This window comes from Rhipicephalus microplus, chromosome 3, assembly GCF_043290135.1.
Source record: "Rhipicephalus microplus isolate Deutch F79 chromosome 3, USDA_Rmic, whole genome shotgun sequence".
Classification (NCBI taxonomy): Eukaryota; Metazoa; Arthropoda; class Arachnida; order Ixodida; family Ixodidae; genus Rhipicephalus; species Rhipicephalus microplus.
The window spans coordinates 90,135,272-90,148,954 of NC_134702.1; the positions used below are offsets into that span (position 1 = coordinate 90,135,272).

Genomic DNA, 13,683 nt, shown 5'->3' on the forward strand with positions numbered 1-13,683 from the left:
GCAAATGAGCGTGCGCTTTTGCAAACATGGCCAGGTAAGGCTCTTGCGTTATAATGTACTGCCAAACATGGCAGAAAACAAGACGATTCCTTTTGTGCGGTAATCCATAGACGTGGCAGCGGCGCGCTGTCCAATGGAGTGAAAACGGAACGGTACTGCAAGCTGTCGCATAGCAACGCAGCTGATGCATTGTGCTGTATTGACATTTCGCTATCTTCAGGTGATAATGATCGGTTTTATATCACAGGCTAATATTTTGGCATTAAGACATTATTCGCAAAGTACGTTTTGCAAAGTACATTTCGATTTAAGGTTTTTCGGTGTCATTGTTCAGGTTTGGGGTCACTTTAACGACAGGCAGTGCATTGCGACTCGTACTGAGTGCGAGTGTGCATGCTATTTTAGCATTTGTGTAATGGTAGAGTACACCGTGCGCAAAAATTAATGTGAAAGAATTTGCACTTTTAAAGTGCGAATTTTTATTTTCTCTAACGCTGCATTGAAACTGGTGCACATATGTTCTAGGGTTGTGGCTACTACATCAACATGAAGAGGGCACCTCCTGCTCCATCGATGGAGCCCTATGACTTGGAAGACCTCGTGAAGATTGGGAAAAGGATAAGGGTTTGTCTAGCCTTCCGACCTCTTGTCATCTCTTCAGCATTACGATCGACAGTTCTGAGAACTATTAGAAGCAGTTCAGTGGAAATTTGTGCCTGTCGGTACTTTTTTGTTATTATAGAAAGGTCCTGCAGCACATTTAGGACATTTCAAATGAACCTGACCACTCTCTGGATGACCTTATTGCAAGTACTGAAGTGAAATATCGCATCTTTGTGCTGTAGAAAGAGCATAAAGTTTTGCTAAAGAACCCATGCTCTCTACTTTGACTTGAAATTTTTCAGACCTCTTGTGTTTATTGAGACCTGTTGATAAGTGCCATTTCCATGGGGCGGTGATTCTTTTGACATTGGTCTTAGGAATGCTTAGGTAATGAACCTAAAAATGGAATGCTTGTTACTGACAAAGACAGTTTCACAATTGGTCGCCATTTATATTTTGTATCAGGTGTGTTCGCATCCGTGACTTTTTGTCGGAAGCAAAACATTTCGAGGACGTGACCTTTAAAAAATAAATGACATACTTTGCACCTTCGATAAAAAAGGGTGTGAACAATGCATGCTGCATTTGATAACTTTAATTAAAGGGGAACTAAAGGCAACTATTAAGTCGACATTAATTGTTGAAATAGTGGTCCAGAAACCTCCTAGTGTTACTTTTGGCCCAAGGAAGGGCTTATTTTAAAATGAAATTGAGCTTTAGTGACCCGCATTGCATTAGCGCACTTCAAGTTGCCCGCTTCAAAAAGCGGACCGACTCACGTCACTGTTGCTGTGCACAACGTTGCCAGGCTTTGCTGCGGGGTCGCCGACACTACTAGACAGAACGAAAACAGCGGGAGCCACAGCAGCAACAACGGCCATTGAACGATTTCCTGCCATTAGCTCCAAGATGGCAGATGCGTTTTGGTTCAATTGCGCCTCGCTAGATGACATGACCTGTTCAGTTTAACCATGCGAAAATTTAATTTTTGAACCACTCGTGCCATTCTCCATAGTCACATCATCTGGTGGTTTTTTTTTCTATGAATCAAACAGAAATGAACAAGCAGTATTTTATTGCATCTCATGATGCATGGAAGGTTCTTTATTTAGTGCAGATAGATCGGTTACTAGTGATTAATTGTAGGCGGTCCATCTGATGTCATCGGGATCATTTTAAAAATGTTCTACTGCGGCGCTTGTGCTCTCGTGCATTTACCTTAATTTCTCGGTAAGTAGGGCACTGTTGTTGATAATATTGTCGTTTTAGATGTTGTCATACATTGAGCTTTCACTGTGACATAAATTGTTATTTGACTTTAGTGTTCCCTTAAGTGCAATGATAGGAAAGAACACTGTTACATTCCGTCTTGTCTCCAGTTGACTCTGGTCATTTAGTTCTTGTGGGGCTTTAGAAGTAAGCTAGTCGTATAAAGAAGGACGATTGATCACCTTGCATGTTTCACTATCTTGGTAGGTCACTACTCCACAGGCACTGTTGTGAGTTAAATCTTGGCTTTTCCTCATGGCAGGTATGCCCCTACTACTGGAGTCTAGACCTGATGCCGGGTGCGGACATAATCTTCTGCCCTTACAACTACCTCATCGATCCAGTAATTAGGAAATGTGTAAGAAACAACCTGTCCTCCTCCCGTAGTTGCTCTTCATACTTCGAAAAAAGCCTGTACACTCAAACCTCATTACGTATAACAAAGTTGCGTATTACGTGGGAACAAGTTCGTTATATCCGAAAATTTGTTATAAAGGTTTTTTCTAACACTGTATCTATTGAAAAATTGATCTTGATTTACTTCGTTATGAGACTGGTATTTTGTTATATCTAGGTTCATTAAAGCGAGGTTTGAGTGTGATTACGTATCAGCGATCATAATAGAAATGCTTTATGCTGACTTCTACTAGTGTGCTCGGCCACGTGCGTAGTCAAACCTCAAGATATTGAATGTTATTGGGATTATAATATAATTTGATAGCATTATGGAACCTCATTAATCCCATTAATGATGGCCAATATTGGCTATTTACTGCATTAACATCTGCATCACTTTCATTCCGTGTTAGTATACATTGAGTTGTCAAGCAGTTAAATTTTTTTGCTTTGTTTCTGCTGATCTCTTTTAGTTGTCTATCGATTTAAATAATGCTGTCGTGGTACTTGACGAAGCGCACAATATCGAGGACATCAGTCGTGAAGTGATGAGCATCTCAGTCACGCAAGACCAGCTGCGGGACATTATCGCCGACTTGGAAGAAATGCGTGAGTTTAGTTTCTTTTTAAAGAAAGGTCTCGAAGATGCTTTCTTTCCATATTGGGATAACACTAAAATTAAACTCTAAACTGGTCTTAGACTGATGAATCAGTCTTTGAGAACACTGTTGTCATTGATGTTGTTATCACAAGTTCACTATTTGAAAACTAAGGTCGAAGTGTCATTTTTTATTTTTATGCCGTAACCTCTGCAGCTCAATTTCAACGCAATGCTACAAAATTCAGTGTTTTTTGTATTTTTGTCACATTAGCTCAATAGATTTCAGTGAAACTTGGTGTGCTATCTTCAGCTCCCATCGAACACAATGGGATTTATTTTCAGCAGTAAAGAATAATGTGGTTCGTAGCAGATGCTGTCAAAATACGTGTCACGATTGCGAGTCGGTGTGTAAACTTAGGGACTTTGCCGTCACCTGCATTTTCTTTTTCCATGCTTTCTAGCTTTCCGAGCGCCTCCTTGTGGTACTTGGTATCATGATTTTGGTATCATTAAATGGTAATTTACTACAGCAAAAGAGTTTCTCTTTTTTGTGTCCTTGTCAGAGCATGCTACCAATTTGCTAAGGAGTCTTTTGGAAGCACGCGAGCGTTTTAGTGCTTTGTTGCATGCATGGGCGTGCAAAGGGCTTCAGGGGTGCTGTAGTTTGATCGCACTCCATCTACTCTCGTCTACTCCACTCAGGCCGGGGGTTGGGAGATGTGGCTTAGGGGAGCCATTTTTCTGATATCCTAACCTATCCCCACCATCTCTGGAATACTACTGCAAAGTGAACTCGGTACCTTTTCACCTGCTGGTTCATTTACTGGAAACTAGTCTTCCGTGAATATCACTTTTGGGTTCGAGATGAAGTCAAAGCCAACGATAATAACTAAGGATGGGCAAATATTTGAATTAATATCATAGTATTCAAATTTTCTTTAACACGAATGTAAGATATTTGGAATTTCAAAGTAGTATTTGAGATAAACAAACGAAGGTATATTTTACTGCATGTGACCTGACCGAAAAGATGATTTTACTGCAAGGTGAGACTGCTGTGCTGTGCAACCATTTACGCGGAAAAAATCCTTGCTGCCACGATACCACACTTGAAGGTTAAATTTACATATCACATGCACCTCCATTATTATGTTTTCTTTGAAGCTTAAGAGCATGTTATGTGCACTTATGTGTGCTAAGTACTGCATATATTAGAGCTTATAATCTGCATCCTGTTGTTATTAAAATCTTCCCACTATTTTAATTTGCTCTAACTTCGACCAAAAAGAGGCATTCGTACACACCTAGTTTCAGTTCTTAAAAATATTGTGCAAGTTAGTTCTGTCATGACAGATAAGCTCACTTTTTTTTTGCAATATTCAATACAAACTCTTCAAGCTATTCAATTTGAAATTATTTGATGAAATCACTATTTGCTTAAAATTATTTCGAACTTTGAATTTACTAATCACCCATCTCTAATAATAACTAGTTAGTATTGCATAATTTTAAGAGCAATTTGAGGAGTAACAAAATTTTACGTATAGTAGGGCGCAAGTTATAAGTGGTAAAATATGTTACATTTAAAAAATTTGCAATACATAGGCTATACAGTTCCATACAATATGGTTTAAATCTTAAAAAATACCAAATTGATATTAATAATCAATGTCTATAATAATATGCTATATTCTGCACCCTACTTTGAAGTGTGGCTTTGTGGCAATGCATATTTGACCTTATAAGGTGGTTTTTTCCTAACGTCTTCATGCTACAGTGAAAGCATTTTCTTAAGTGGTTCAAACTTGAGGGGGGAGGGGGGAGGGATGCAGCTGTTCACTTGTTCCGAAAACTTTGAAATTAGGGAAATTTTAGATTTGTGTCTAAGGAAATTCAACTACTGTATCATTCGTTTGAATATTTAAGGCACCCTGATATTCTCACTGGCCTGATGTAAAAGATAGCACTTTGCTCTAAACATACCGTTTTACTCATGTAATACCCACTTGCATAATGAACCCACCCCCATCTAGTCCTTGAAAAAAAAAAAAAAACTTAGTTGGTCTGTTTACTTTATTTTGATGTGATATCCAGTGCTGTTAATGGTCGAAACAATGTTAAATCAAGCTATTATATCATAAAATAATGATGCAATAAAAGTCAGAACATAGTTAGGCAATCATGCTAGACAGCTGGGAGCAGCGTGAGCGCGGAGGACGGCAATAAAAATTTAAAAGTTGCGCCTTTTGCGGTAGAGCACCATCTGTCCAATGCAGGAGAAACCTTTTTTCGTTATAATGCCAGAAAAGCTCAGCGACACAAAAACAAAGCAAGAAACAAAGTGCATGACCTCCGAGATGACAGGAGCGCGCACTTACCGTCTCGGAGGCCATGCGAAGCACAACCGCGTCCACCGCGTCGACGACACTTGTGCACCTGCAATGTTTGTGTGCCCCCATCCGACGCTCCATTTTTGTTGTCAGGTTTGTCGTAGTGAATTCAGTTGGACATCTGCTGCGCAGGGTGCGTTCGGCCGGTACGCTGCCTACACAGCTGCATGCACTGGAGCATGGAAACCGAGCTGCTGACGACACTTTGGCATCAATCTGTGTGGGCTCGTTACGGGAGAAAACAGGAAGAGCTTTGGGCTACAAAATATGCTTATTGCAAATTTCGCAGCCCAAAACAATCATGCGAAATTTTCGCTGTTATAACTCCTGTGACTTTTTTCTCCCGTGTAATGAACCCTCCCCACAAATTGGCGTCAACTTCTTTGAAAAAAAAAAAGGGGGGGGGGGGGGGGCGGATTCTTAGGCAAGTAAATATGGTACCTTGCCTTAGAGGGACACTAAAGGCAACTATTAAGTCGCCGTTGATTGTTGAGATAGCACTCCAGAAACCTCGTAGTGTTACTTTTGCGCCAAAGAAAAGCCTATTTAGAAATAAAATCACGTTTCAGTGGTTTGGATTGGGTTAGCGCGCTTTAAATTACCCGCCTCAAGGAGCCGACTGACTGGACCGGCTCGTGTCACACCACTGTTGACGCGCAAGTAGCAGGAGACTGAAAGCACCGGGAGCCACAGGAGAAACAACCGTGACCTCCGTGATGGCGGGCGCGCGTGCCCGCCCTCAAAGGCAACGGCAGAAGGTTTTTGGTTCAACTGCGTCTCGCTAGATGATACGACCACACGAAAATTGAATTTTCGAACCACTCGCGTCATTCTCCATAGTAACGTCTAGTGGTTCTTTTTTTTATGAATCAAACAGAAACAAACAAGTAGCATTTTATTGCATCTCTTGATGCATGGAAGGTTCTTTGCTTTGTGCAGTTAGATTGATTACTAGTGATTAAGGCGGTTCATCTGATGTCATGGGGATCATTTTGAAAATGTCTTATTGCGGTGCTTGTGTTCTTGTGCATTTACCTTAATTTCTCAGTAAGTAGGGCACTGTTGTTGATAATATTGTCATTTTAAATGTTGTCATACATTGAGGTTTTACTCTGAGTTAAACTGTTATTTGACTTTAGTGTCCCTTTAATGTCTTGCGTGCTTCATTTGAGGCTATGCCAATATTTACGATCATGGAAGACATGTTTGTGAAAATTAGAATCCAAAAATGCTTTGGTGCTATAGCCCTAGATGTGTGTTATGCAAAAATGAATACTGCTTTAAAAACACCGCAGTCAACTTTTATATGAGATGTTCACACATTGCTACATGGGTCCTTTATTCTGGCATCAAAATCAGTGTTTGTTCTTTTGCTGTATTTGATCAAGTAAAAATAGCCTCCTTTCAGAGCGCATTCCATACATGCCTGAAGAACACTATGCCATTGCGAGTGTGGTGAGTAATTCATTCTTTAATATCACCACTATCCTCATTCCCTAACGCCAATCTTCTCAAGGACTGATACTTTTCGGTACTCCTTCTTCCCACAAACAATAGATGATTGGAATAAACTAACCGAAGCATTTCCTCAACGCTCTTGACCATTTGTGTAAATACTCTTCTTCCATGACTTCCTTAAATATATTATCACCTTGTTGTTCAATTGTTACTTTCTTTTTAAAGTCATAGCCCTTCTGTCTTATAGCAAAGAAATTGTGTAAAAAACGCTTTGCAATCTTGTTTCATTCTGTTATTTAGTGTGTTTCATGTATGCTCACCCTGCTTGGACTTTTTGTCCGCAGTATTCTATAAATAAATAAATAAATAAAAATATTGAAGTAGTGAATGTATTTTTAGGGTTAGTCTGTTTATGAAGTTCACATTTTTATGAAGTTCACATTGTTACAACTGATGAGCACTAGCCAAAAAGGCCCTAAATGCTCACACTCCCAGGAAAACTAGTCTCAACAAGTCTCCAATGTAGTGTATTTGCCCTGCTATTTATTGTTTATTAATGGGTCGGCATGTGTCATGCTTCTCGTACTACACCGTGAAATCCCGAGCATGCACCCCTATCCCTTCTTGGGGAGATTTCAAATATGCGTCCCTCGCTTCTCTCCCATCATTTTCACAGTTTCATTCAATCCTTTTATCTGTCTAACAAGGGCAAATGAAAACAGTGAAGGCATATATGTTCATTAAAGGATTAATTGTAAGCACGGGTGCTCGCTCTTTATTCTTAGCAGCTCCCCTGCCACCTTCCTGAATTTCAATTCATGACCAAGCAAGGGCCTCCTTCACAAATCTTGTCGAATAAACCTTCACTGCAAGGGGGGTCGGGGGCTTGCTCGGGACTTTACGGTATATCTCCAGACAACGTTCTATGTTCCTGTTAAACTTAACTGCATCTGTATTATTTTGTGCACGACCTTCTATGCTCCCTTTGATCGTAACAGCATCTGTATTATTTTGTCTATGTCTCAGATGTCCAAACTTAGTCTCTGGATAACGCAACATTCGGATCACCTGGACGACTACAGGGGCTTCGAACAGTCTGGGAAGGTCTGGGCTGGCACTGAAATCCTTGCTTTTATGACTGACGTTGGTCTGAGCCCAGAGTGTTTCAAGAACTTCAAGGTTTGTGGATGTTCTAGCATGAGACATACGGTATACTCTTGTCCTGTGAGTGGGCTTCGTAATATATATATATACTTTTTCGCATCGATGCGAAACTCGCCGAAGTTATAATGTGCGAGTGCACTACGATTCCAGACTACTTCTTTGGAAGTCAGGAATTGGGAATAAAAGCTCGAAAATCTCCTAATAGCCAGCTGTAATTCACTACATTTTGGATTAATTGGTTAGATAACCGTAAACACTTGAAGAGCTTTGCTCTCATTCTTTGCCACGTGGCAGGAGCAAGATGGGGCCCATCAGAATCATCTCTACTTCAATTGTACAATTCTCTATTTGTGGGATACATTCGATACAGCATGCCAGTGCTCTCCAATATGAGACCTAGTTGTGTGACGACGCTAGAGAGTGTTCAAGCTTAATGCTTAAGAAGATGCTTGGGTCTACCAGGCTTGTCCCATCAGTGTATAAATGCTCTGTGGGCCACTTAGAGTTCACCTTCGATTGCTGAGCCGACACAGACAGCACCCACTATCAGTTCTACCAGCCACTCACCCAGAGTGCAGTTTCTCAAGAGTAATATCGCGGCATGAGAATATTCTACCATCAAGGTTTTCCCCGTCGAATGTTCCTGCAGTGCCTCCGTGGGTCCTGCCTAAACCACCTGTTTGTCTTACTTTACCTGGAATTACAAAGAAGTTGCTTGTTTCTTCTGTTGGTCTCAGACAACTGACCCTACATCACATTTATACAACGTTAGGTGATTCTCTGCAGGTGTACACCGACGGGTCCACCAGACTAAACACCTCCGCCGCAGCCTTTGTCATCCCAGACATGGATATCGTTCGACGATTCAAAGTGGACCATAAAACCACATCAACTGCCGCAGAGCTTGTCGCTATCCGGCAGGCAATAAGATTTATTTCAGGAGAGCGACCTCGAGCCTGGACAATTTTCTCTGATGCCAAACCCGCTTTGCAAACCATTAATTGCATCATGAAGCAAGGTCCATATTACATCTTGGCAATAGAAATTGCAGAACTTATTCAGATTGCTTCAACAAATGGCTTTCCACGCATTGCGGCATGATGGGAAACGAAGAGGCAGACGCTGAAGCTAAAATGCCTTGAGCAGTGCCCCTGAAGTACACATTGCGTTTTCACGAGCTGACATGAACACCCTGCTTCGCTGCGTGATGCGCAGCTACACACTTCAGCACTGGATCACACTGGAACGGGTACACCGGCGACTTCACAAATGGGACCCAGAAATGAGGTTCCGCATGCCCCCTAAATTGAAACGGCAACTCACAAGTATGATCCACCGCATTCATCTTGGTGTGGCATACACCAGATATTACGCACATATCATTGGTCACAGTGACACCGGTCCTAATTGTGAACACTGTGATGTGCCAGAAACATGTGAGCACATATTTTGCGTCTGCCCAGCATACGCACGTGAATGATAAATGCTGATTTCTTCTACTGAACGATATCGCAGTAGGTCATTAAGTGATGCAACCATGTTGGGCTCTTGGCCAGACACCAACAGTGCAGCTGTTGTCATAAGAGCGGTTATAACCTTTTTGGAACCAACTGGACTATATGCACGGCTATAAAATTTGTCTCAGCTAGAAAGAATTCCACATACTCACCTATCTATCTCACCATCGTCATCCATTAGTCTTTCTCCTCCCCTTTCCCCTCCCCCAGTGTAGAGTAGCTGGCTAAAGCAAGCTATCGCTCAGACCAACCTCTCTGCCTTTCTGTAAATAAATTTTCTCTGTCTCTCTGGTGAATTCGAAGTCACTGGGATTTGGAGAAATCTTCAAATTAAGCGGGTTTTCGAATTGACAGAATATACAAAAAGTGGGATGTAAAGAACTTGATATTATTCAAAGTGTAATAAGGGCTGGTCGTTTGCTTTGCTAGCCAGCTTGCAACTCCAAGGGCATATTTTCTAGCGATGCAAAGTCACAGTTTTGCCGCAAGAAAAAAGGGGTGGGAAACGTCGAGCTTCGCTGATGCAATCGCAAACAATCAAACAAAAAACGTTATCATGATCAACTAAAATGCGCGCCTGCGATAAATGAGACATCTTCTTTGCAACACAGTAATGATACGCAGGCAGCATGTCGCCTGTGCCTCGCTGTGTCAGCACGTCATGATGCGACCATTCGTCCATTTTTATAGTAAGATAAAAAATTTTACAATGAACAGTGAGACCATTCACGATGTTTTGGCTGGAAAACATGATTATTGAAACTTCCGAACTGAATTTCTGAAGTAGGCGTAACAGGCAAGAACTCCACCAGCAGTCCAAGTGCACAAATCGCATGAGCAACCGGCAATCAGAGGTACGCCTACATCGAAAATTCCGCCAGGCTGTCCCTTTATTAATTTTTTTTATATTCTCAGAAAGAGTGGGTAAGTCATTACTCGCCGACGTTGCGAGAAGCATGAGGCCTGCTGCTTACGCGTCATTGCTGTGTTGCAGTGAAGCACGTCTTTTTTTTTTCTGCAGGCGTAAATTTTAGTTAATCACGAAACCTTCTTTTTTCTTTTTTACAATATTGTTTATTGTGCTGGAAGTATCGAGGCTAAGGTATTTCAGCTGCCGCTGAGTAGTATCACTACAGTGCATTGTCTAGTGTCTCTGAAGGGCTGTCTTTGCAGCAGTTTTGCAGTGAAATTGGGATCGGGAATTTGTACACTGCACCTTAAGTTTTCGAATTGACCGGACTGCTGCTGGCTGCGCCGCTTCGAATTATTGGCTCAAATTTGCATCGCAAAATACGGGACCGCTGAAATACTTCAAATTCAGTGGGGTTTGGAAATAACTGAGTTCAAATTAACGAGGTTTTGCTGAAAGTATTACAGTTGAACCCCTTTATAAGAGGCATGCTCCAGGCAGCAATTCTTGCCTTTTATTTGAGATCTCTCTTATAGGCAGGGTACCTCGTATGCATTTTGTTATCCACTTGTATTTTACTGTAAGCACACTGGTGTCTCTCATACCCATTTGTCTTTTATATCATGTCTCTTATAAAGAGATTCGACTGTATTATCAATAGATTTTCAAGACGCGCCTGATAATCTGAACACCTTTGTGGCGTAGCTACTTTATCTGTCTTAAGGCCAATGATGAGGCACTTGAAATGTCAGTGGCATCCGATTTTTTGTACCATATTGCCACACTTCTTTGTCAAGTTTTGTTATTGCTCCATCACATGTGTGAGTGCTGCCTTTTGCAAACCGCATCGATGGACTAAGAGCCACCAAGATAATCGTAGAACCTTCCGATGCAATTACGTGCGCAACGCGAACATTAGAGACTGTTCTGGAACATACATTGCCGCTAGTGATAACGCTGAAACATTCGACGGCACATGTATGAATGCTGGCGCGCATCACCGCTTGTCAGTTGATCGACCGCCGATGCTCTGTTTGCCGCTGTCATGCCAGTGTGTATCCCTCTAATCTGACTTTCCTTTCACGGGCCACAAGTCTGGCCAAAAAAACAGTTTCATCTTGGACCTACAGTCTGCTCGCTTCGTCCACATCACGACCCAGGGACAATATGTTATGATTGTAGGTCCAGGATGGCACTAGGCAATGCCATAATAACGATTTCCCACCTACGAGCCAGCACTCATGCGTGCTGCCATAGTGATTTCCAAGTGTCATTTGTGCAGCAATGCATTTCATTGCATGGCACTCCTGTACGACATTCACCTGACGTATCGCCCACTGCTCTGACAATCTTTGTCGATTAACTTTTTTACTGTTTTTGTTTTTCTCAGACTCTCGTTAGTGCTATCACAACTGTTGAAAAACCGTCGCCAGAAATGGACCCGGAGCAGGTCTTGCCTCCAACAGTCAATGCAGCGACATCTGCGACGCTGCAAAACTTTGTCATCATCTTCGACTTTATGTACAGGGACGACCTTAAGTACCTTGGCGACTTCAGGTAGGCTTCTGCAGGACGGAGGAAGTTTGGGCACGTTGATTGTTCATCGCACTACAGAAACCATAGTGCACTCGACAAACACGAGACAAGATGAAGGCAGGACACGTGGTTTCTTTCAACTGAGGTTTTTTTGCTGGTTCTGAGCATATAAAAACATGCGTCTGAAACTGCAAGAAGAAATAAATGACAGCATGAGAGATCGTAAGTTGACGCATGCCATCTGAGCCAAACAATTGTGCTCTTAAGTAAAACAACTGGTGACATACTGACACATTCAGTTGTTCTGTGTCTTCATTTCAAAGAGAAAAATAAAGAAATCGTAGAGGTGTTTGAAATAGCTAGGGCAGGATATTAATGTGTCAGCAGGCCATTTGCTGTTTTATATAAAAAGTGCTTGATTGCTTGGCTTAGATGACACGTCTTCACACCTTCTTTTGTTTTGTCAGTTGTTTCCTCTTACAATTTCAGATGAATGTTTATAGTATATATTCAGAATCTGCTACAAAACATTAGCTGAAAGTCAGCACTTGTCCCCTTCTAAAGGGACCCTGAAACGGTTTCTTGTTTTGTCAGCATTTGTACTTAAGTGTCATTAAACTATTTGCATTGCAAATATAAAGATGCGCTGTGTACCAAGGTTTCTACGGACAAATATATCATACCCTCCTTCTCACATCGGCCTGGCCTCCTCAACTCATAAGGCACGCTGGCATCACTGGCGATCGCAGAGCTCTCATGAGCACGCTCAACGATTTGAGCTTTTACTAGTCTAGACGTCCGAGATCGCACGCCAACAGGTTGCGTGCAGTCTTAAATGCTATCACACAGTGCGCCTGGCACCACGCACGCCGGTTGGCAACAGAGACGAAGATTGCGAAGTGGTTCACATCTGCTCCGAGAGATACCATCACCCTACCAGCCAATCTTATTTCCATGCATACTACAGCTCATGGTAGCCATTCAGATCAGCAGCCATGGTGATGTCAAATGGCCAGAGTATGTCGCTCTGTGAATGGGCGGTTGAAAACACATTTGTCTGAGCTGCAGTAGTCTGCAACGACATGCAGCGATTCGCAGCTTTAAAGTGTTGTAACAAATGAGACAGCTCAAATCGGTTTCTAAATGACCCTTAGAACTTGGTCTACAGACCCAATGTGTTTTTATAAGATTGCCAAGACCGTTTCAGGGTCCCTTTAATGTTATCTTGGGTTCGTGTATTGTGCCACGGTTTCTGAGGTATGAGGCTTCTGCAGGGTGCCTCGAAGCTCTTAGCTTCCTTCAATACACTGATGTGCTCTTAGCGTAAAGAATATTTCACTGAGGGAGTAGGGTTGGCTGACAACTCTTATAAATCCGTGTAGCCAAAGTGCGGCAATGGCCTGTCATATTTAGTCTCGAAGGCCGTTCGTGTGGAACTTGTGAAGTACATGAGTAAACCAGTGACTACACCTCTGATTTGTAAAGCTCTTGCACGTTTTAGGCACAATACGCCATGGATGTCTTCACGCAGACGAATTGGCAGAAGTACAAATGCTGTTATTATTTATTGCATAGGACATGTCATTCACACTGTGAAATGGTCATCAAAAGACCAGTTGTCTGCCGAATGTTTGCAAGGCCAAGCCTAAAGGCACCACACAAGCATCTGTTACGCACTTGTCTTTATGAAATCCTGTACCACTGTTAAGATTACGAGAACTCCACTTAGATAGCGCTGTGGAATTGTGGCATTGTGTGAAGTTGTACAAAGGAGCTGTTATTCTGTAGCACTACCTACAAACAGTGGTCAGTTGGCTTGAACAGTTCATTCTGAAAATT

The 13,683-nt window shown here is 41.9% G+C and overlaps 1 protein-coding gene across 3 annotated transcripts in view; it reads left to right on the forward strand.

Moving 5' to 3' along the window:
* LOC119159974 (Fanconi anemia group J protein homolog) overlaps positions 1-13,683 on the forward strand; it is a 59,493-nt gene that overhangs the window by 25,155 nt on the left and 20,655 nt on the right. For all 3 annotated transcript variants that reach the window (XM_075889964.1, XM_075889965.1, XM_075889966.1), the window contains 6 exons: positions 526-624; positions 2,135-2,230; positions 2,742-2,877; positions 6,668-6,714; positions 7,744-7,896; positions 11,699-11,865. In XM_075889964.1, coding sequence (XP_075746079.1) covers positions 526-624; positions 2,135-2,230; positions 2,742-2,877; positions 6,668-6,714; positions 7,744-7,896; positions 11,699-11,865 — 698 coding nt within the window. The remainder of the gene's footprint in view (positions 1-525; positions 625-2,134; positions 2,231-2,741; positions 2,878-6,667; positions 6,715-7,743; positions 7,897-11,698; positions 11,866-13,683) is intronic.